The 24,271-nt window shown below is 40.6% G+C and overlaps 1 protein-coding gene across 2 annotated transcripts in view; it reads right to left on the reverse strand.

Moving 5' to 3' along the window:
• Nucleotides 1-2,368: 2,368 nt before the first annotated feature.
• The window catches only part of LOC143294676 (nucleoprotein TPR-like), a 100,316-nt gene continuing 78,413 nt past the window's right edge, over nucleotides 2,369-24,271 (reverse strand). Inside the window, exons 47-59 of one of the 2 annotated variants that reach the window (XM_076606066.1) lie at nucleotides 23,574-23,793; nucleotides 21,431-21,476; nucleotides 19,791-19,907; nucleotides 17,239-17,349; nucleotides 14,508-14,585; nucleotides 13,005-13,131; nucleotides 12,058-12,224; nucleotides 9,728-9,825; nucleotides 7,996-8,084; nucleotides 7,534-7,635; nucleotides 5,463-5,670; nucleotides 4,840-4,928; nucleotides 2,369-4,165 (exon numbers count right to left, since the gene is read on the reverse strand). In XM_076606066.1, coding sequence (XP_076462181.1) covers nucleotides 3,849-4,165; nucleotides 4,840-4,928; nucleotides 5,463-5,670; nucleotides 7,534-7,635; nucleotides 7,996-8,084; nucleotides 9,728-9,825; nucleotides 12,058-12,224; nucleotides 13,005-13,131; nucleotides 14,508-14,585; nucleotides 17,239-17,349; nucleotides 19,791-19,907; nucleotides 21,431-21,476; nucleotides 23,574-23,793 — 1,769 coding nt within the window. In that variant the 3' untranslated portion in view covers nucleotides 2,369-3,848. Of the gene's footprint in view, nucleotides 4,166-4,839; nucleotides 4,929-5,462; nucleotides 5,671-7,533; nucleotides 7,636-7,995; nucleotides 8,085-9,727; nucleotides 9,826-12,057; nucleotides 12,225-13,004; nucleotides 13,132-14,507; nucleotides 14,589-17,238; nucleotides 17,350-19,790; nucleotides 19,908-21,430; nucleotides 21,477-23,573; nucleotides 23,794-24,271 lie in introns of both variants that reach the window. The other variant, XM_076606065.1, reaches the window with a different exon arrangement.

Consider the following 24,271-nt stretch of genomic DNA (forward strand, 5'->3'; position numbering starts at 1 on the left):
AGCTGCCATTTGTTGAAGTTCTTTTTTTTTTTTTTTTCACTGAAAATTTTTGTTGGTGCTGAATCTCATTTTTACTTTTTGCTGAAATCCGCGAATTTGCTGAAAAGCGGGAGCCCTATTTATGCGCTTTCTTTCAGTGCAATGAGGCAGACAAACTTTAACAAGCAGATGATGATATGGATCACTTCAGAAGTAGGAAAATGAAAGGTTTTTTTTTTTCTTCTTCTTCTTTTCAAATCCCCTTACAACCTGAACTCTGCTTTCGCTTGTTGGTGCTAATTCCTACAGAAAACTGTGACTTGTGTTTTGCTGTTTTCAGTACTGGTCCTTCCTATGATAGTGCAATAACTTTTATTGGCGTATTTGTGTTCATCATTCTTTTGACTTGCATGTGTGAACAACATGAGTCCATGTTACAACTGTCCTGTGTGTGTGGGTGGTAAGCTTTTTTTTTCTTCTCAGCAACAGCAAGTAGTAAAAAGACAGAAATGAAATTTCAGTGATATGGTAGTTATGAGTAGACCTTGACAAACCATCCCCTTCATGATGATATGACAAGCAGGGGAGGAAGTAAAAAATCAATGACATTTCGTGCCAGAGTAGATAGAGTCTGCAAAGTTCACATCACCCTTGGTGGAGTGACTGGCCCATGACAGCATGATCTGAATAGAAATTGAAGTGTGTAAGTTCCAACACCCTATTTAGTAGAAAAAGCTTAGAGGCATAAAAGCAAGATATCTTGTATTCAGTATTCATCAAACGTGGTACTGAGTTTGGTCATAGCAAGGACAACATTCAAGGTCAGGGGTCAAAGTTTATGAATAAGTGGCATTATGCACTCTTTGGTCGCCTTAACTTCAATGCTTTGCCTCCCAGCTGGCCGTTAAGTGAATGCCACACAAGATTTTCCAAAGCCAACGTCTCTAGTTTGCCTATATTTTTTACACCATTTGCTTGACGACTGTGATGTTTTTTGGTTTTTTTTGTGAGTGAAAGTTCATCCAATCTCTCTTGTTTGCCTATGTTTTTACACCATTTGCTTGAAGAATGTGATGATTTTTTTTTGATTTTTTTTTTTATTGTATGTGAAAGTTCTGTCAGCGGAATTTTATTCACTGTAATGTTTTATGTTGACAACTCTTTACATAATGCATTTGATCTCAGTTTTTAAGACTTGATTAGAAAAAATCAAATACCAACATTTTTAACAAAAAGTTACAATTGCTTTCTTTTTATTTAATTAAGTAAATAATGACTGATTGCTTTAAATTCACTAGATTATAAAAAATACATTATATACATATTATCGGTAATGTTTATAACATGGGATAAAGAAGCAAAGATTCAATAAAATGACTTTTGTATAGCATGGTTTGTTTACAGTTCACACACATCAGTGTCAACAGCTGAGAATAAACTTTACAAACCTGAATCTCACTGGCTTGTCGGTGCATGTGCTGTGTGACTTGGTATAATGCTGGTGTTATTTTCATTGGCCGACAGAAAAATGACTTGTGTCGTGTTCAGCTTCTCTTTCACCAGGTAACTAATTACACTGCAGGGTGATGAAGCATTGGCCCACACAAATCACCTTTGTCTACCACTCACTTTTTCCAACTTCATTGCAACACAGTCTTCCAGGATTTAACTTCACTCCGGATAAAGGGTCTAGATTGGAGCCCTTTTGTTCACAACTAGTTTTGAATTTTTGGAGTGGCACCTAATTTCCATAATGATGTTATGAGCTCAGAATATCTTAACTGACCTTTCCACTCTCCACTACAACCAATAAATGCAGTGTATATAGCAGAGTTATTTTCATGGTGACTGGTTTATATGAACAGTTTCGTCTCAGTCACAGGGCAGACAACAGAATTAGATGAAGGGGTCCTATCATGGCTGTATAACATTCCGAATTTGATCTGTTACAAACTCTTTGTGCTTTCCTGGATTCGATAACAAGTCATCAGTGTGTGCAAATTTCAAACAAAAAATATGGACACTTTCATCATAAGAAGGGAGAAAGTTTTATATTTTGTCCCCAACTAACTTATATTACTGATCAATTTGGAAATTTTCAGTTAATAAATTATAACTTTTTTTTTCAATTTTATCTCTTACCCATAAAAATGGGTCGTCTGTGGGGAAAGTCAGGGGAGCTAACTGGCAGTACTGAATGAAGTAATAGAGTAGTTTCTGCTCAGCATTCTGTGTTGACAGTGTGTGTTTTTTCAATGACTACATGCATACCTGCATGAATGTGTACTTACAACATTAGTCTACAAAGCAATCTGCAATGTCGGTAGATTTACCAAGAGTTCACAGAGAGACAGAGAGAGAGAGAGAAAGAAAGAAACCAGTCTAGTCAGTCATGAAAGTAGACTTTTAATCATTCCAACATAAAACATTAAAGGTTGTCTCTTTCAGACATCATGATACTTAACTGCTATCACTAGACATTTAACCATTCAAACATGAAACATCAAAGGCCATCTTTTTCTGACATTTGATACTGATCTGCTATCACTTTCAAACAGAAATGAAAATCAACATTATGGAGAGAGGCTTTAAAGTGGAAAAAGAAGAAACTGAAGATACACAAGCTACGAGAAGTTCACATTGGAACACACATGTACACACACAACATAGGTAGGTGGATTTGTTCATCTTTTCTGTAGTTCAAGGTGGCACACTGAACTGAGTTAATCACTGCTTTCCACAGTCCTGGTTGCCACTTCTACTTTTGGCTTCAACCATATCTTTATCTTGTAGCTAATAAATAAATTACTTGTGTGGCATGTCAGAGCTCACTCATTTCTCTTGTGGATATGGTGCCCAGAGAAAGTTTGAGAACAATTCCGTCTAAACAATTTGGAAGATGAGATAGAAAAAAAAAGTTTCCCAAAGAATTCATGCTTTTCCCTGTGAGCAAGGTTTTCCAAAGTAATTAATTTTCTCTCTGATCATTCATGCATGAACAAAACACCACTGAGAAGTTTTACTATTTTCAAACATGGAGGCTTAGAAACCCAAAAAGAAAATTTATTTCAATGATTTGCAACATAACTTCTTTTCTCTTCTTCTAAGTGCACTGGGTAGCATGTACAGAGCTGATATTTCAAAACCCACTTTCATTTTAAGTGAACACAATGGCAAAAGAAATAGTGTGTATCGATCAAACCTCTAACTGCTTGCAATCGCAATCTCTCATTCCATAACAGACAAACATGGTCATTATTCTTCTTTGCCAAAAATGTCCTTCACCAATCAAGAAAAACCTCCAATCATCAAGCACAATCTGCAACTGCTTTAGAATCTGAAAAAAAAAAAAGGGACATACACAAGGAAACGTTTGGCCAATATGTTTCGGTGGCTGTCATCTTGTTCCCGTCTGAGCTCCAGCCAACACTGCACACGGTGCAAACCATCTGCTTCACTTCATTGCACTTTTAGAGGAATTTTAGAGGAATGCTGAATCATCCAACAGTAATTTACAACGCTGTTTTCCAAAAACAAGATGAAGAAGAAGGAAAAAAAAAAAAAAAAAGATCAGGGGAAAAGGAAGAAAAGGCTCTGTAAAAGAAAAAAAATATCAGTTTCATCATCATTATTGAATCATTTATTTTCATCATTAAAAAAAAAAGTCAGTTTCATCATCAAAATTGAATCATTCAATTTTCATCATCAGAATCAACCTGACAGTTCCAGCACTTATAAAGATCCAGTTCCAACATGCAACGTCCACTGTTTGAAGTGTAAAGCCACTGTTCCTACAGCTAGCTGTGGTGAAGAGTCACAACTGACCACAGGGCCTCAGTCACAACTGACCCTGGGGCACAGGGCCCCAGTTAGAACTGACCCCGGTAACCCCCTCTGGGGCCCCCCCTCCTCATGGCCCCCATGCCACGCGGGGGGTGCTGCTGCTGTTGTTGCTGAAGTCCCCCTCTCTGTCCCCCCCTCCAGGTAAAGTTTCCCCGGGCAGGTCTGGTGGGCACTGCCCCTTGCCTCAGCCCACGGGATCGAGTGCCCCGGGTGGCATGCTGTTGTTGCTGCTGTTGCTGCTGCTGTTGTTGCTGCGGCTGGCCAGAGGTGGATGTGGATGCTGAGGTGGAGGTCTGTGGGGAGTCCCACACGATGCGTTGAATCCTGGGCTTGCTGGTGCTCTCTGCAAAGTGTCCACAGTTGGTACACAATCTTTTTACAACTGGAACACTGGTTAAAAGTTCTGAGTACAACCGGCTCCATTTATAAAAGTCATGCAAGTTAGGTCAGTCAACTAATAACACACTTTTCTGCATGATCTGTAAACAAAACTAACCATATCATTCTCTGTTAGAGACAACATTGAATATCAGATTCATCATACTGCTCTCAATGGAAATGATTAAGCTGAAGCTTGTAAACTGATTCCTCTCAAACTATTACCCTCTGCTTGAACTGTTAGGGAGATTTCTCCCCTTTTCAATGCCAAGGTCATCCTTTCATCTGGTGACAGTGACAGAGATTACGGCCACACAAAGTTGTCAGTCCTTTACAAAACTACTGTGATAGAGGTACTACTACACTAAGCTGTCAAACCTTTACAAAACAATGTTTTACTGTCAAACCTTTACAAAACAATATCTTTCAGAGCGGACTGAATGACACTGATGTGAACATTTCTGTTTATTCACAAGTATTTCCTGTTTGGAGTTCCCTTCCCAAGAAAGCTGCATGACAAGACAGGGTGTGAAGAGCGGAGGCAAAGAGGAACAGCTGCCATCTGTGTGACTGGGTACATGCCCACAGCCCTGTGGCTCACAGTCCCAGGATAAATGATGATGAAGAAGAAGCACTTACTTGACTCCTCAGTTTCTTCCTCGTCACCGGCCCCTCCTTCCAACAGTGAGGCTTCTGCTTCCTCTTCCTCTTGAGTCTCTGTCGCCTCGCTGCCAACAGGAACAACCACCAATGCCACTATTCAAAATGACTTCCTCCCCCATCTCCCCGGCCCCACCCCCTGCCCAACACACCCACAACTTCACCATACTCATTCCACACACATTCATATGATTTGCTCTCAGACACCACAGCCAAGGGGTGTATAGTACATGGGTAATTTACCTTTGATACCACCCTCATTCTACCTGGTGTACCCCAACTCACTATTCAACCCCCCACCTCCCTCTCCATCTCCAACCTTTTAAACAATCACATTCAAATGTGAAAATTGATACTTTTACAAAATTTCTACAAATACCAGTATGTGTGATGGGACACACACACACACACAAATTCCTCCTGCATTGGGAAGGGCACTCGCTCAGGTTTTGATTCATCACACAAAATTGAACTGTACGGATGTCATTTCTACTGCACACATCATATCAGAGGAAAACAACGAGTTGAGAGTTCTTGCTCCAGATTTCAAAGGAAGAGAAAAAGTCTTGCTCATGCACACATCACTTTCTGGGATAACTCACCTGCTGGGTTCTCCTGCCTTGGTGACTTCAGCAGGCTGACTATGACCTTCACCTTGGCCCTCCGACCCCTCTGTGGTAGCAGGGGTGACCTCCTGAGAGGGTTGTGGCCCGGCGGACATGGCTGTTGCTGTGGACGATGGCACAGGGGCAACGGTGGCTGCTGAAGTCGGAGCAGCAGCAGCAGCAGCAGCCACGCTTTCAAAGGACACTGGAACACAGGAAAACCACCACTCTGCTTTTATCCTGGGACAAAAGTGGGGATGGATTGGCCATTCCTTGAGGAAATCGTCATCCAGCATTACACGCCAGGCCCTGACCTGGAACCCCCAGGGGAGAAGGAAGAGAGGACGGCCCAAGAACAGCTGGAGGCGGGAAACTGAAGCAGAACTAAGGAGGCTGGGATCCAGCTGGAGGGATGCAGAAACGACAGCCCAGAGTCGAGTTCAGTGGAGAAATGTCGTTGATGGCCCATGCTCCACAGGGAGTAAAGGGTCTAAGTAAGTGCCACTCTGCTTTTGTAGATTTCAGTTCTCAAGGGGTTGTCAAAGTGTGTGGACTGATCCATTATGCTACACCATATCTTCTGTATTTATAGCAACAGCGAAAATAAAGATGACAGAAGCAAAAAATTTTTTTTCAAGCAAACAGTATTCTCATCAACAACAGTAAGGCACCAATTATCAGTCTGTTTTTGTAGAAATAGCAAAAATGAAGATGATAAGAGTACAGCAATTTTTTTTTCAAGCATACAGTATTCTCATTCGCAACAATAAGCTGCCAATTATCAGTTTTCAGAAGGAACTGGAGTTACTCTGTATCTGTAGAGAACCACTCTGCTTTTGCAGCAACAACAGTAATGATGGTGGTAAGACTACAGATTTCTTTTAACATATAACATATTCTAATTTACAACAGTAAACTGCAAATTATCAAAAAGTCTTACTTGAGAAGGAATCAGAATTTATGAAGTGGTACAACTAGGTTTCATTTAATTGTGAATAGTAAGTAGAAACAGGTTCTGTGGACTGCCAATGTGCTGAAGATGAACAAAATAATAATCTGTTAGCCTTTAAACACTTTTCCATCGAAGAACTTTTAAATGTTAAAATCAGAGTCAATTCAACTTTTTTTTCTCTCCTGAAGTCACTTCTGTGCATGATTTTACACTTGCATACTGTAAAACAACTGGACAGCACAGAAATACTAATCCTCGATACAAAAACACACACATTTTCTGTACACACAAACTTTCTCATCTCCTACACTAAGAGAATGTGCGAGTGCGGGTGAATGAATAAATATGACAGAGCGAGCGAGTGAGAATGAGTCAGTGAGACTGAGACAGACAAACCCAGGTGTGGCTGTGCATGGAGGACTCTGAATGAGCAGCATGGAAGGAATGCCACTGAAACGGTACAGATGATGGGGCAGCAAAAAACAAACAAAAACAAGAGAGGCAAGGCCTTCAAGACTCACTTGTGATAAATTAAGTCCCCTAGCATTAATTACAGAGTAATTTCCCTTTTTTACTATCTGCACCAAAACGTTTGCAAAATAAATAAAAATTCCATGCTTAGCAAAAGAAGTTCCTGTTTGAACAAAAAATGATAATAATGACTCCTCTTGTTGTTGTGTCAGAATAAGAGGTCAAAGTGCCAAGTTTAGAGAATACAAAAAATATAAATATAACAGTAAATGCAGTTTGCATATAATTAGGCTTCTTTTTTTATTTTTTTGTGCCCATCCCAGAGGTGCAATATTGTTTTAAACAAGATGACTGGAAAGAACTGAATTTTTCCTATTTTTATGCCAAATTTGGTGTCAACTGACAAAGTATTTGCAGAGAAAATGTCAATGTTAAAGTTTACCACGGACACACAGACACACACACACAGACAACCGAACACTGGGTTAAAACATACTCACTTTGTTTACACAAGTGAGTCAAAAAGTCAGTGAGAGTCTGAGAGAGAGCGAGTGAAAGAGAAAGCGTGCAGTCATGCCTGCATGTGACACAAGTGTGTATCAGCGGGGCTGTTCCCCAAGACATGGCACATGATCAACACCATACCTGGCGCTGAGCCCTGCTGAGGCACTGGAGTGGTGGGAATGCTGCGAGCTCCTCCCTCGTCAAACTGGGACAAGTCCATCCTCGTGTCATCCATTCCTAGCGCTGTGACACCGCAACCAGTTTAACATGATGATGAATCATCATTTGTCATGATAACTGACTGTTTTATTTTCTTTATAATATTTTGGGGGCTGTAATTGATGCCAGAATGACAAGTAATGATTCCCCACTGACAAAGGGGTTATATCTTAAGACATGAAATAAAAGCATGTGTATTATTTTCTTCTTGGTGAGATCTTTACATCACTCTTATGAGCCACATGCTCAATAACAAGAAATAACTGTAGTGTGTTTAAAATTTTAAAAACATTTTTTTAAGCAGTTCATTAAGAAAATGGACAGTTATTTCATGCATTTGAAGTGAAGAAGTTTCTGCTGTGTAAGATACTCTTGCTTCCATACCTCGCTGTGACTCCAGCTGTGCCAGTTCAGGCTGACTAGCTCCATCAGAGCCAGCACCAAACACAAACCTCTGGGCCACGTGAGGGGAACTGGAACACAGTGACAACAACAACATGTAATAATGGCAATGATCATACACTAGTAAACAGCTGTATAACAACAGCATCTAATTAAGACAATGATCATACATTGCCTGTACATCTGTTTATTCATTCTGTTTGTCAATACATGCAGTTCTTTCTTTTCTTTCTTTCTTTTTCTGTTTCCCTCATCTTTCTAAAATGTTTTATTCTGCCTTCTTTTTTTTTTTCATCAAATCTATATACGCTACAGGTATAGTGTAGCGCATATGGATTTGACCAAACGCAGTGACGTCTCCTTGAGCTACTGATACTGATACTCATACACAAGTAAACAGCTGTAAAACAACAGCATTTAATCATACCATGATCATACACAAATTAAAGTAAACATCTGTACAACAACATTTAATTATAACAATGATCATACACAAGTAAATGTAAACAGCGGTAGTCTGTAAATGGGACAACTATTGCAATAATATACCAAAATTAGAATCCCTTTTACTCGCATCTTAATACAAAAAGTGTGAACCATTTGGAACAACAAACTTCAATAATAATAATAATAATCATCATTGTTATCATAATATTCAACATACACAAATAAAAGTAAACACCTGTGGTCTGCAAGTGGAGGAACTACTACAATAATAGCCTCAAAGTTATTGCTTATATGGACTGTGTTACTTTACTGTGATTTTTGTGTGTGTTAAAACGTGCTTTCATTGAAAACCCTGGCTCGTGTTAATATACTGTGAATTTGTGTGTGTGTGTGTGTGTGTGTGTGTGTGTGTGTGTGTGTGTGTGTTAGTTTAAACATACTTTAACTGAAAACCCCAAACAGACTGCCATTTCACAAGGTTTAATATGATATACAGACTACACCCTGTATAAGGTGCATAAACTAATGAATACAACAAGAAAATCATGATACGCTATCATGTGTATCATTTGCCATACATATTTCTTCCCCTAAAGTTAACTTGTTCTTTGATAAATTCCTGGAGACTAACTGGTTGCCTGTACATCTGTTTATTCATTCTGTTTGTCAATACATGCAGTTCTTTCCTTCTTTCTTTCTTTTTCTATTTCTCTCATCTTTCTAAAATGTTTTATTCTGCTTTTTTTTTTCTCCTTCTGCAGGCAAGTAACAATACTACTGACTGTATAGAACATGTTTGTTTGAAATGCTACAGCAGCTGCAATACGTGAAGAAGTTCTTAAAAAGAAAAAAAAAAAGAAATAAGATATTACATGCAAATTGACTGCTTTACTTATAAACAGTCAATCACAGTACAATTTGCAAAGGTAACATGGTCAACAGCGTGAGGCAGGATCTGAAACCCCTCTGTGTCCGGGCTTTTAATATCACAGTGAGCATCATTTTTTTGTGTGTGCTCTCAATGATGTTCAATTTCATGGTGTACTTCTTATGGTAAAGTTTCTTTCTGTTTTGATTTTTTTTTTCAGTGACATTCATTTTCGATGACACTTGCTCTTCTCACAACCACTTCATTCACCCCCCCCCCCTCTCCTTTAACATGATTTTTCAGCAGTCCATGGAATGTGTTTTTGTTGATAGCCTTTGGGCAGAGAAGAAGACACAAAAAGAGGGAAGGAGAGGGAGAGGGGAAAAGTTCAAAGCTCACTTGAGGGCTTCAGCAAATCCATCGTTACGACGGGGCATGGACAGAGTGGGAGTGCTGGGAACCATGCAATCATCATCCTCGAAGGCTGGGCCCTGGCCCTGAAACACAGGTACCCTTCATGCAATACATGTCCCCTTCACAACCACACACCTCTGGCCCTGAAATACATGTCCCCTTCACAACCACACACCTCTGGCCCTGAAACACATGTTTCCTTCATGAAATACATGTCCCCTTCATGAAATACTGTCCTCTTCATAACCACACACCTCTAGAGGGCCTTGAAACAGATGTTTCCTTCATGAAATACATGTCCCATTCATAACCACAAACATGTGGACCTGATATACATGTCTCCCTCATGAAATACTGTCCCCTTCATAACCACAAACCCCTGGCCCTGAAATACTGTCCCCTGTAGTAACACAAACCTCTGGTCATAGAACACATGTCCCCTTCATAACCACAAACCCCTGGCCCTGAAATACTGTCCCCTGTAGTAACACAAACCTCTGGTCATAGAACACATGTCCCCTTCATAACCACGAACCCCTGGCCCTGAAATACTGTCCCCTGTAGTAACACAAATCTCTGGTCCAAGAACACATGTCCCCTTCATAACCACAAACCTCTGGCCCTGGAATACATGTTCCCTTCATGAAATACTGTCCCCTTCATAACCACAAACATCTGGCCCTGAAATACATGTCCCCTTCATGAAATACTGTCCCCTTAATAACCACAAACATCTGGCCCTGAAATACATGTCCCCTTCATGAAATACTGTCCCCTTCATAACCACAAACCTCTGGCCCTGAAACACATGTCTCCTTCATGAAATACTGTCCCCTTCATAACTACAAACCTCTGGCCCTGAAACACATGTCCCCTTCATGAAATACTGTCCCCTTCATAACTACAAACCTCTGGCCCTGAAACACATGTCCCCTTCATGAAATACTGTCCCCTTCATAACTACAAACCTCTGGCCCTGAAATCAAGGTACCACTCCTAACCACACACATCCCTAAAACTTAAGCTTTGATCTCCACATTACAGCGACACCCAATCTTTTTACCTCCTTCATCACTGAAGAGTATTCAGCCAACTGGTCAGACAACAGAGCCATTTTTATACAACAAACAAGTAGGAGGAGTTTGTATTATACTCCATGTTTGGTGTTTACATATACTTACCATGTCAAACTGATGCAAACTAGGCCTATGGTTTGCTCTGTTTGGCCAAATTTCGCGCGGCTAACAGTGAAAAGACGCCCCTCTTAGTCTGGCCCGCTCTTAGCCAATCAAACGCCTCTAACAGCTATAAGCGCTGAATCATTCCTTTGGCCAAGGCTCTCCACGCCATCTTGTCAGGTTTTCGCTCTGTCTCGTCTAACGCTTTTTTTGGCTATTAAGCGTTGTCATTTCTTCCTTGCTGATAAATCAGACACTAAATTCATAGGCCAAAGTAACAACCAATAAACATCAAAGTAAACATAGTAAAATAGTGTCTAAAATAGCTTTACAATAACAAATCAATCAAATCAAAAACACACTAACGCAGACACACACACACACACACACACAGTGGTGAGACCTTGAAGGGAGACATTTGCTCGGAAGGTGAGAAATATACTGGGGTTGATGAGACTGAACACAAAACACAAGTACATGGTGAAAAGACAACCAGAGATGCCAACCCCTGTCAAGTGATTGTAGGAACAATCAGAAAATTTGGTAGGAACATTTTGAATTTGGTAGGAGCAGTGAATTTGATTGGAACATTTTGAATTTAGTAGGAACATTCTGAATTTGGTAGGAACAGTGAATTTGACTGGAACATTTTGAATTTGGTAGGAACAGTGAATTTGGCTGGAACAGTCTGAATTTGGTAGGAACAGGAGGAACGGTCTGAATTTGGTAGAAACAGTCTGACTCTGGTAGGAACACTCCAAGCCACATCAGCAAATGTACATTTTATCTACAAAGCATACAAACACTTGGGTGAACCTGCAACACGGTGTGACTGCTACGGCTAAGCTGATTGGTCCACTCAATGTTGTTTCAATGTAAACACGCACGCGATTAGCAGAGAATCATCATGTGAGACCAAGGTTAGTAATGACTGCCCTGGCCTTGTGATCGATAAGTCTAGAGCGTCTGGGAAATGTTACGACAGGAAAGTATGTGACCACGCTCTGTAATAAAAAAAATGAACTAATCGGAACAATTTTGATGTTGGCATAACGCCAGAACAAACTGCGATCAAGCGTAACAAAATAGAGCAAAATCAGTTAGCATCTCTGGACAAACCCAGCAAACAGCACCCACCAGCAGGAAGGTGGTCAGCTGACGACTGGTGGAGGGCAGGCGCTCCGTGTGGGCGGACACTGGCTGCAGGGGAGGGGGTGGGGGGCGGGGGCTGGAGGTGGTGGCCGACACGCTGCTGGCCGCAGGGTCCTCCTCTCTGGCTGCCGGGGTGTCTGTTTCGTCAATGTCTGCCGACAACAGAGCATCTGGTTTCATCGTTTAAATGTCTAGACTCTGCCTTTGGGCTCTTGGGGAGATTCTAACTTTTCCCACTTTCATGGAGTGTTTTTTTTCCCTTTCAGTAATAAAAAACAAGAACAAAAAATTATACATATACACATATATGTTTACAGAAATCAAGATATATATATATATATATATATATATATATATATAATGAAATAAAACCATCATGCTTACTGCCACAAATTAAAGAAAAAAAATCTATGGTTGCCACAGACAATGTTTACCAATAATGACAACTTATACCCCTCCTGAACAGCAGGTCTTGAAGTAAGAGAGAGAGAGAGAGTGCGTGCGTGCGCAAGTGCGCGCATGTGTGTGTGCGCGTTTGTACGTGTGTGCTTGTGCTTACATGAATAACCATAAGACATGCATGTAGTTGTGTGTGTGTGTGTGTGTGTGTGTGTGTGTGTGTGTGTGTCTGTGTGTGTGTACTGGTGTGTGTGTGTGTGTACTGGTGTGTGTGTGGGTGGGTGCATCCAGCAATTTTTGTACATAATGCTTCTTTTTGAATTAGTTGTGGTTAGAGCCATATGGCCCACAGCATGTGTGTATGCATGTTCAGATCTTTTTTTTTTTTTTTTTTTGTGCGCTTAACAGTTGATTTCATCAAGATTTTGCGCCTTATAAATACCATAATTATACAAAAGAAAATCTACAGTTGTCACAGATAATGATGATGTTCATACAGAAGAAAATCTACGGTTGCCACAGACAACACTTACCGATGATGACGACGTCATTATCGTCATCCTCTTCTCCCGCCCCCTCGCCAGGCATGCCTTCCTCGTCCAACTCCCCCTCCTGGTCCTCCTCCTCTTCAAACTCCTCCTCCTCCATCTCCTCCGACTCCTGTACAACTTTCTGTTGTTACATTCTGTTAGAATCTGGAATACTGGAGCTGGAGTGCTTTCATATAATTGGTCATGTAGAGAAAAAAAAAAAAATTAAAGAAGAAACTGGTACTGGTGTGTGTTCATAGTTTCAGTTTGTTTCAAGAAGGTGATAGAGCATGCAGATTTATCCATACAGTTTACACATCTCCTGAGTCCTGTGCAATTTTCTGTTACGTTCAATTAGAATCTAGGATACCGGTGCTGGAATACAGTTGGCAATATACATCATAAAAAAATATTAATAATAAAAATAAAGAAAATAAAAAGAATTGTGTTCACAGTTTCAGTTTCATGGAGGTGTCAGATTGTGCTGATAGATCCATATATGCTACACACGTTTAATCTTTTTTGTTTGTTTGTTTGTTTGTTTTATTGAATAAAGGAAAGGACTGTTTAGGTGCTGAAATAAATTTGTAAAATGTAGAGCTATGTCCAAGAAGAAAAGGAATGGGGTAGGAGGAGGGAGAGGGACCACAGAGAGAGGGAGAGAGAAAGAGAGAAGATAGAAAGAAAGACAGAGTGTAGAAGGAAGAAAGAAAGAGTTGTGTCATGGAAAGTTTGGTCATGAAGAGGTAATGTTAAAAGAACATAACGAGCTCTGTGACACTTAAATGACTGCCTTCTGAAATAATCAAACGTGCTTCACGTCATCTAATGTCATCTTTCTCTCTCACAGAGAAGACAGGACATGAGTATGAAACTTGCTTACCAGTCTTTTAAGTATGTCATGTCATTCCTGTCTGTTCTTTTTCTTTTCTTTTTTTTCTAAAGAAATAAGTAAACAATCTATTTTTTTAATATCAAAAGCCCTAATCACGACTGTTTGAGTTACATCTGACCAATTACAAACACATGAAGCACACATTATGCTAGTGTAAGCACAACAAAACAGACTTACAGACATGAAACTGCCACGCATCAATGGCAAAAAAAAAAAAAAAAAAGGAAAAAAAAGAAGAAAAAAAGTACACAAGATGCCTCACTTTCTCCCAAGACACTATCACTGGGGGGGGGTGGGGGGGGGGGGAAGAAGGAAATCTAGCATGTGTTACTTTCCATCAAGTTTACCTTGCCCTCGTTCTAAGTGCTGCAGCCTTGGAGGCTAGTTGGCCTTTGGGAATCATCCTAATGCTGGCTGTCCTAAAACCCTCTTAGCCGAGACCGTGGGGGTTTAACTTGGGACAAGACACTCTCAACTATAATCAAATCCCAGCCCTGATAGTCAGGACAGCAGCTGCCTCCTCTGCCGTACCGACAGTCAAAAAAGTCGGACACCACTGACTACCATACCTCGACAAAACAACTAAACTGCTCAAACCTCTCAACACTCACCCCTTCCTCTTCCGTCTCGTCCTCAACGTCCTCCTCCCCTGGCTGTCCTTCCCCCCCTGCCTGGCCCGCTGCCTGGCCCTGCTGACCACGCTCAGAGTTCTTTTTATCTTTTTTTTTTTTGTTTTTTTTTTTGGACAAGCAATGCAATACATAATTATTCCGACAGCTCTTGTGGGAAGGGAGGTAACAAAGAAAACGTCACACAACAAACGACACACAGAAAAAGAAAAGCAACTTAAAAAAAAAAAAAAAAAAAATCCATTTTGTTACTACAGTGCATTTACAATGGTGACGATGACAAATCATTCTATGATCATTCTAATAACATGTATTCTTTGAAAAGATTTTATAGGAAAGAAAGACACATAGACCTAAACGTGAAAGAGAGAGAGAGAGGGAGAGAGAGAGGACAAGAGGGTAATGGGTAAGCACTGGCGCTCTTTTTTTTCTTTTTTCTTTTTTTTACATCCAGTCCCCGCCCTGAAACAGGGTCTACACTACACAATGTTACAATATAAGTCACGCTCAGAGTTCTTCATTTACATATATGTCAACACCGCCGTCATTAATGACACTCAGAGTTCTTCATTAACATACATGACTAATGACGTTGATTGTTCTTCATTTAAACACATGTCAACACCACCATCATTAATGATGCTGATAGTTCTTCATTTACAGATATGTCTATGACACTGATCGTTCTTCATTTACATACATGTCTAATGATGCTGATCGCTCTTCATTTACATACAGGTCTAATGATGCTGATAGTTCTTCATTTACATACATGTCTAATGATGCTGATTGTTCTTCATTTACATACATGTCTAATGATGCTGATCGTTCTTCATTTACAGACATGTCTAATGATGCTGATAGTTCTTCATTTACAGACATGTCTAATGATGCTGATCGTTCTTCATTTACAGACATGTCTAATGATGCTGATAGTTCTTCATTTACAGACATGTCTAATGATGCTGATCGTTCTTCATTTACAGACATGTCTAATGATGCTGATCATTCTTCATTTACAGACATGTCTAATGACGCTGATTGTTCTTCATTTACAGACATGTCTAATGACGCTGATTGTTCTTCATTTACAGACATGTCTAATGACGCTGATCGTTCTTCATTTAGAGACATGTCTAATGATGCTGATCGTTCTTCATTTACATACATGTCAACACCACCGTCATTAATGACACTGAGAGTTCTTCATTTACATACATGATTAAGGACGCTGATCATTCTTCATTTACATACATGCCTAATGACGCTGATCATTCTTCATTTACATACATGTCAACACCACCATCATTAATGACAATGAGAGTTCTTCATTTACACACATGATTAATGACGCTGATCATTCTTCATTTACATACATGCCTAATGACGCTGATCATTCAAATTAGAAATACATATCAACACTGCCATCATAAATGCTGCTGATCTTTCTTCATTTACATGCATGTCTAATGATGCTGATTGTTCTTCATTTAGAGACATGTTTAATGCTGAGAGTTCTTTATTTACATACATGTCTAATGATGCTGATCATTCTTAATTTAAGACAGGTCTAATGACACTGATCATTCTTCATTTACATACATGTCTAATGACGCTGATCGTTCTTCATTTACACATGTCAACACCACCATCATTAATGACGCTGAGAATTCTTCATTTTCATACATGTCTAATGAGACTGATCATTCCTCATTTACATGAATGTCTAATGATGCTGATCGTTTTTCATTTACATATATATCTAAACAACCGTCACTGCTGACAATGCTGATAGTTCATTTATATACCTGTCTAAACAACCGTCACTGCTGACGACAATGATCATTCTTCATTTACATACATGTCAAAACAACCGTCATTGCTGACGATGCTGAGAATTCTTCATTTACATACATGCCAACACAACTGTCACTGACAACTCTGTAAGCTTGTTTACGTACATGTCTACACAACCATCACCGACGACACTGATAGTTCTTCATTTTCATACATTTCAACATCACCGTCACTGACAACGCTGATCGTTCTTCATTTACATACACGTCTAAACAGCCGTCATTGCTGATGACACTGAGAGTTCTTCATTTACGAACATGTCTAAACAACTACATCTGGAACGACCAGAACATTGCACTCGGCTCAAAGATCAGACTGATGCGTACCCTGGTGACATCAATACTCTTGTATGCATGTGAAACGTGGACCTTAACAGCTGAAATAGAGAAGAGAATACAGTCCACTGAGATGAGATGCTTTCGAAGACTCCTGGGCATCTCCTACAAAGATCATATCATGAACGAAGAAGTTTGAAACAATCAGGCAAGTCATTGGGCTCTACGAAGACCTGTTGACCTTGGTCAAGAGATGCAAGCTCAAATTGTATGGCCATGTCATGAGATCCTTGCCAAGACATTCCTGCAGGGCACAGTGCAAGGAGGGAGAAGGAGAGGCAGACAGAGAAAGAGATGGGAGGACAACATCCCAGAAAGGACGGGCTTGAGGTTGAGCGATACAATCAGGAGGTCAGAAAATCGAGAGGATTGGAGGATGCTGGTTGCCAGATCACCTGTGGCGCCCCAACGGTCCACAAGACTACGGGATAGTGTTCTGTGTTCTAAACAACTGTCATTAACGATGTTGATAGTTCATTTACATACATATCAACAAAGTGAGCACACTGGGCCCAACGTACTTCTTCATCACTGTTGACCACGATGATGTCTCCGTTGTCGTCCTCCTGCCCTGTACCCCCCACCTCCAGGACCTCCCCTCCCGCCTCATGCACACCTGTCTGCTCCACCATCTGTGTGCACATCAACAACACCCTGGTTACCTGTACTGCACATCTCACATGTGATGCAACAATCATGCCAACAATATTCCTCTCATCTGTATCACACTCATCACACATGTCGTACAACAATCATGCCAGTGACACCCCTGTCATCTATACCAGATTCATCTTATGTGATGTAACAATCGCACTATTAACATCCTGTTACCTGTCCTGCACCCATCTCACCTGTGATGCAACGATCACGTCAACAACATCCTGTTACCTGTACCGCACATCTCACATGTGATACAAAGAGCACGTCAACAACATCCTGTTACCTGTGCCACACACATCTCACATGTGATACAAAGATCACGTTAACAACACCGTTACCTGTGCCACACACATCTCACATGTGATACAAAGATCACGTCAACACCCTGTTACCTGTGCCACACACATCTCACAAGTGATACAAAGATCACGTCAACAACACCCTGTTACCTGTGCCACACAAATCTCACAAGCGATACAAAGATCGCCACGGATGTTCAGTGCTGGCACTTTAGTTGGCCCAGCGAAAGTTCATGAACCCAGAAAGTAGGGCATGGATATAAATAAACGTGGCTGACAAACAGGCCGTGCCAGCGGCACTCGCTGTACGCTTGTTCAGCGGTAAATCTGCTTTGTTTCTTTCGCGCATCATCTTCCCGGATGGATTGGAAATAACGACAAAAGAAGTGGGTTTCTACAAAGAATGCAAAATGAGCTTTCTATTGACTCCAAACACAATATATTTTCTTACATAGCAATTGTTGCGGCAACGGTTGAAACATACATGAAGAAAGAGAAGAGAAAGTCAAGCAGAAACATGATCGCAAAAATCGTAAAATTTAAATCCCTCTCTAAGAAAACATACGCTTATTACAATGAAATCGTAAAAATCACCAGAACATTTGGCATGCCTGCATGCAGATCAGCCCACCCTTCTGAGTTGTAGATTTTTTCTTGTCAGCACAACAAGTGTTTAAATGAACACACTGTAGCATGGTGAGTGCAAGCAGCAGGGGCATGGAGAGCAGGGTGAGTGTAATCCCTGCAGGAAATGTGTGGATGCTGTGGAAGCGTGAGAAAAGTGGGGCAGGGGCTGCGGGCCCAAGTGAAACAAAGAAGGCAGTGTCCAGGTTTGGCACGCGGGGCCAGAAATACCGCGGTGAATGCGCTGGCCAATGCAGAGTGTGGTGGGAAAGTCTGGCATTAAAAAAAGTTTGACCCCAGACGCTAGACACTGCTCGGAAACTAAAGAGGTAGATTTTGTGCTCGGCTGAGCAGCCGTGTCGCGTCAACAACACCCTGTTACCTGTACTGCACATCTCACATGTGATACAAAGATCACGTCAACAACACCCTGTTACCTGTGCCACACACATCTCACATGTGATACAACAATAACACCATCAACACTCCTGTCATCTATATGACACTCATCCTACATGTGATGCAAGAATCATGCCATTAACACTTGTGTCGCCTATACTGCAACTCATTTCACGTGATGCAATGTTCATGCCAATAACAACCTTGTGTTCTACACCACACTTCCCTCACTTGTCAAACAATCAACACACTAATGCTCACTCACTTCTCCCCCCCCCCCCCACCCCCCCCCCCCTAACCCTGTCTGACATCATTTCAAGTTTTCAGTTTCTCAAGGAGGCATCACTAGTGTTCATACAACTCCATATATGCAACACAACATCCGCTAGGCAGATGCCTGACCAGCAGCAGAACCCACCAAGTTAGCCAGGCCTTGAGCGCATGCACGCAAATTTGTTTCCCAATCAGAGCAGATTTCTTCTACAGCATTTTGCCAGAGGACAAAATTTATGCTGCCAGGGGTTCTTTTTCAGTGCGCAAAATGTGAGCTGCACACCGGACCTCAGTTCATCGTCTCACTGGAATGTCCAGACGGTCAGTTAGATTTTCCAGAAAAGTGCGAGAGTGGGAATCGTACCCAGACTTTCAAGGACACTGTACTGGCAGATAAGCGTCTTAACCATTCTGCCACCTTTTGCCCTAAATTCAGGGGAAAAGACGTAAAACTGAAGACACAATCTACCACACAACAGCAAAGTGAGAGCTGTATTACCAATGGTTTCTCCACTGCGATGGGAAATCATTTATAGCTTAGTCATTTGTGAAGGGCTATGACTCTCAAATTAGGAGACAAAACAGCACTGGCTCTTAGTGCTGCATTCTTTGGGGGCTAGTTTGCCTTTGGGAACCATCCCAACGCTGACTGTCCTAAAATCCTCTTGGCCGAGAGAGTGGGGATGTAGCTTGGGCAAGACACTCTCCATCATAATCAAATTCTAGCCCAGATAATCGGGACAGCTGTTCTGATGGTCACAGTCGGACAGGACTATCATACATACATGTTACATGCTATACCCACACAGACACCTCACCTCTTCTGCAGACTCTGCCAAAGAGCTGGCACCTTCAGTGTCTTGCTGAGGCTCGATCTGGGTCACCACTTTGGAATTCTCGTCCATCACTGTGATGGTGGGAATCACTGCTGCCTCCTGAACACACAACATGTCAGCATCATCTGGAGACTGGCGCCAAAGCCCAGTACTTAAATCCGAAGGTCCTAGGTTCAAATCCTGGTCACAGCGCATGGCTGGTGGTTAAGTGTGAAAATATTTCCCCATCTCCCAGGTCAACAGACATGCAGACCTGCTAGCACCCGAACCCTCTTATTGCAGAAGATCAAATGCGCACATTTAAGATCCCATAACGCAAGTTAGCATTCGGTTGGTTATGGAAGCAAGAACATACCCAGCATGCACACACCCAGATATTGAGTATGGGTGCCCACATGGCTGGATAGAAATGGTCATGCATGTAAAATCCCACACGTATGTATGAGTGAACATTGGAGGTGAAGCCCATGAACACGACCAGAAAAAGTCAAATACAAAGGGATATCCTTTCATTCAGAACAGTGAGATCTGGTCTGTAACATACCTTAGTTTTCAATGTAGTACAATGACAATTAATACAGCACAATCCAGTGCAGTAAAAAAAAAAAAAAAAAGAATAGCACAGCACTCAGTACAATACATTATGATCATTCAATGTACAGGTGCATTTTACATTTGTCAAGAAATTAAAATTCATCATATAAACATATAAAAAAATAGATGAAGTATTATAGGCCTATGCTTATAGTTTGTCAGTTCCAACACAAGCTCCACAACTATCAGAGAACAGATCAAACTGAAGCTATTTCAACAATTGTGTATGCTTCACGTTTCTTTCATCATACACATCCCAGCCAGATTTTCACAACAGCAGAAATAAAGGGGGGAAAAAAAACAACAAATCAAAGCCTTTTTGTGATAACATTTGTATCTGCATTTGTATTTCTTTTTATCACAACAGATTTCTGTGTGAAATTTAGGCTGCTCTTCCCAGGGAGAGCACGTCACTATACTACAGCGCCACCCATTTTTTTTGCATTTTTTCCTGCGTGCAGTTTTTATTTGTTTTTCCTATCAAAGTAGATTTTTCTACAGAATTTTGCCAGGAACAACCCTTATCTTGCCGTGGGTTCTTTTATGTGCGCTAAGTGCATGCTGCACACAGGACCTCGGTTTATCGTCTCATCCAAATGAATAGCGTCCAGACCACCACTCAAGGTCTAGCGGAGGGGGAGAAAATATCGGCGGCTGAGCCGTGATTCGAACCAGCGCGCTCAGATTCTCTCGCTTCCTAGGTGGATGCATTACCTAGAGGCCATCACTCCACATAGCTGTTGTCATGGCAACAAAAATACAGCAATATTGTTTCCTAAAAATTTTAAGCCCAAAGTTGCCTTTTATTTGTTCTTCCTCCTAGCCCCTCCCACACCAACCTTCAATTTCCAGTGACATGAACTTTTACCATTTAATCTTAATTCATTAATCATTCTCTGATTAAGTTTCAACAGATTCTCACCAATTCTTTTTTTTGCTATGATGAATTCTTCTTGTGAATGCTTGAACTATATCAGATAACGGAATAATGTTCTCAAAACACAAACAAAAATGTCACAGTCACTAACCTGAGTTGGTGCAACCTTGGAACGTTTTGCATCCATTTCATCAGGCCTGGAGACACAAGCACTGTTCATCAAGAGTAAATAACACAGACACATCACTTGTCAGACTGTAAGACAATACACTGACAGATTACCTGCTTAAAATGAATAAAGACAAATTTAATTATGAAACCTGCTCTGACTCAGCTTCATTTAAATGACTATGGGAAGAAGAAAAAAAAAAAGAAAAGGAAATTATTTTTTCATGATAGGTGTGACATACCAGGAGAATATGATCCAACAGGTTTTGCTCAAAGCTGTCAGACTAATTAACAACATCTGAAAAGCCAACTTTCTCTCTTTCATAAGGAGCCAGCAGCTGACAGTTCCCTTGTCTCCCCAATTATCAATCAAAAGCATGATGCACTTTGCTGCAGCATCACATTATTTACAGGCTACTGATTACATAGAAAGTTGGGAGGTTTTTTTTTAATCAAAGGAGAATAAGCAAGAAAAAAAGAAAGAAAAAAAGACAAAGGAAAATCCAGGATGAGGACAAAAATCAAATAAAATGGGGGGAAAAAAGAAGGGAAAATTGCTGCAACTACTTCTGATTACTTTAAGGAGGCAGACTAGCAGTTTGCACAGGACAGGGAATCAGACTTCATGCAGAAGTCAGCACCAGTGGGTCACCGCTGTACAGTGTGTGTGACCAAAACCAGAATCATTTGATATGCATAATCAAAACCAAAACTATCCATATGTGCAATCAAAACCAAAACTATCCCTATGTCTAATCAAAACCAAAACTATCCCATATGTGCAATCAAAACCAAAATTATCCCGTATGAATTATCCCATATGTGCAATCAAAACCAAAACTATCCCATATGTGTAATCAAAACCAAAATTATCCCATATGTGCAATCAAAACCAAAATTATCCCGTATGAATTATCCCATATGTGCAATCAAAACCAAAACTATCCCATATGTGTAATCAAAACCAAACCAAAATTATCCCATATGTGTAATCAAAACCCCTATGTGTAATCAAAGCCAAAACTATCCCATATGTGCAATCAAAACCAAAACTATCCCATGTGTGTAACCAAAACCAAAATTATCCCATATGTGTAATCAAAACCCATGTGTAATCAAAACCAAAACTACCCCATATGTGCAACCAAAACCAAAACTATCCATTATGTGTAATCAAAACCAAAACTATCCCATATGTGTAATCAAAACCAAAACTATCCCATATGTGTAACCAAAACCCATATGTGTAATCAAAACCAAAACTATTCCATATGTGCAATCAAAACCAAAACTATCCCATATGTGTAATCAAAACCAAACCAAAATTATCCCATATGTGTAATCAAAACCAAAATTATCCCATATGTGCAATCAAAACCAAAACTATCCCATATGTGCAATCAAAACCAAAACTATCCCATATATGTAATCAAACCAAAATTATCCCATATATGCAATCAAAACCAAAACTATCCCATATGTGTAATCAAAACCCATATGTGCAATCAAAACCAAAACTATCCCATATGTGTAATCAAAACCCATATGTGCAATCAAAACCATAACTATCCCATATGTGTAATCAAAACCAAAACTATCCCATATGTGTAATCAAAACCAAAACTATCCCATATGTGTAATCAAAACCAAACCAAAATTATCCCATATGTGTAATCAAAACCAAAACTATCCCATATGTGTAATCAAAACCAAAACCAAACTATCCCATATGTGTAATCAAAACCCAAACTATCCCATATGTGTAATCAAAACCAAAACTATCCCATATGTGTAATCAAAACCAAAACTATCCCATATGTGTAATCAAAACCAAAACTATCCCATATGTGTAATCAAAACCAAAACTATCCCATATGTGTAATCAAAACCAAAACCCAAACTATCCCATATGTGTAATCAAAACCCAAACTATCCCATATGTGTAATCAAAACCCAAACTATCCCATATGTGTAATCAAAACCAAACCAAAACTATCCCATATGTGTAATCAAAACCCAAACTATCCCATATGTGTAATCAAAACCAAAACTATCCCATATGTGTAATCAAAACCAAAACTATCCCATATGTGTAATCAAAACCAAAACCAAAACTATCCGCTCACACTTCCGCTTCCTCTCGACTCCTCTTGCCCAGAAGAACGACTGACTGGTCGCCGGAGGTGGAGGTGGAGGGGCCGGGGGGTGCGGAGGAGGCCTGCAGGGAGGAGGTGGAGGGCGTGGCCATCTGGATCAGCGAGGGCTGCACGCTGTGCACTGGTTCCTGGACACTGGGTGCCACCACTGCCTGGGTCGCCGTCTCCTCCACCGAGGTGCTGGGCTCCACTGTCAGGGTAGTGTATTGTATTGTATTGTATTGTATTGTATTGTATTGTATTGTATTGTAAGGTATTGCATTGTGTTGTAAGGTATTGCATTGCATTGTATTGTATAGTATGGTATTGTATTGCATTCTATTGTGTTGAATTGTGAAGGACTCACCTTGTAAAGATATGACAAGATTTTACAGGCCAGGAAGTCAGTCAGCATTCTCTGAATTGACTTCCTCCTCTTCAGACAACATTACCTTTGTTCAGCAATATCGATTACATCAATGAAAATTACTCACTGCAAAGGCACACACAAGGCAGGTAATAACATATCATGGGAGGCCATCATCAGCTGCAGCTACTTTCGATTTCTCCACATAAGCAGGGTAGTTGCTTGCACATGACAGGAATCAGACCCCTGCTGGACGGGCGCAATAGCCGAGTGGTTAAAGCGTTGGACTGTCAATCTGAGGGTCCCGGGTTTGAATCACGGT

Source organism: Babylonia areolata, chromosome 20 (assembly GCF_041734735.1).
Source record: "Babylonia areolata isolate BAREFJ2019XMU chromosome 20, ASM4173473v1, whole genome shotgun sequence".
Lineage (NCBI taxonomy): Eukaryota > Metazoa > Mollusca > Gastropoda > Neogastropoda > Buccinidae > Babylonia > Babylonia areolata.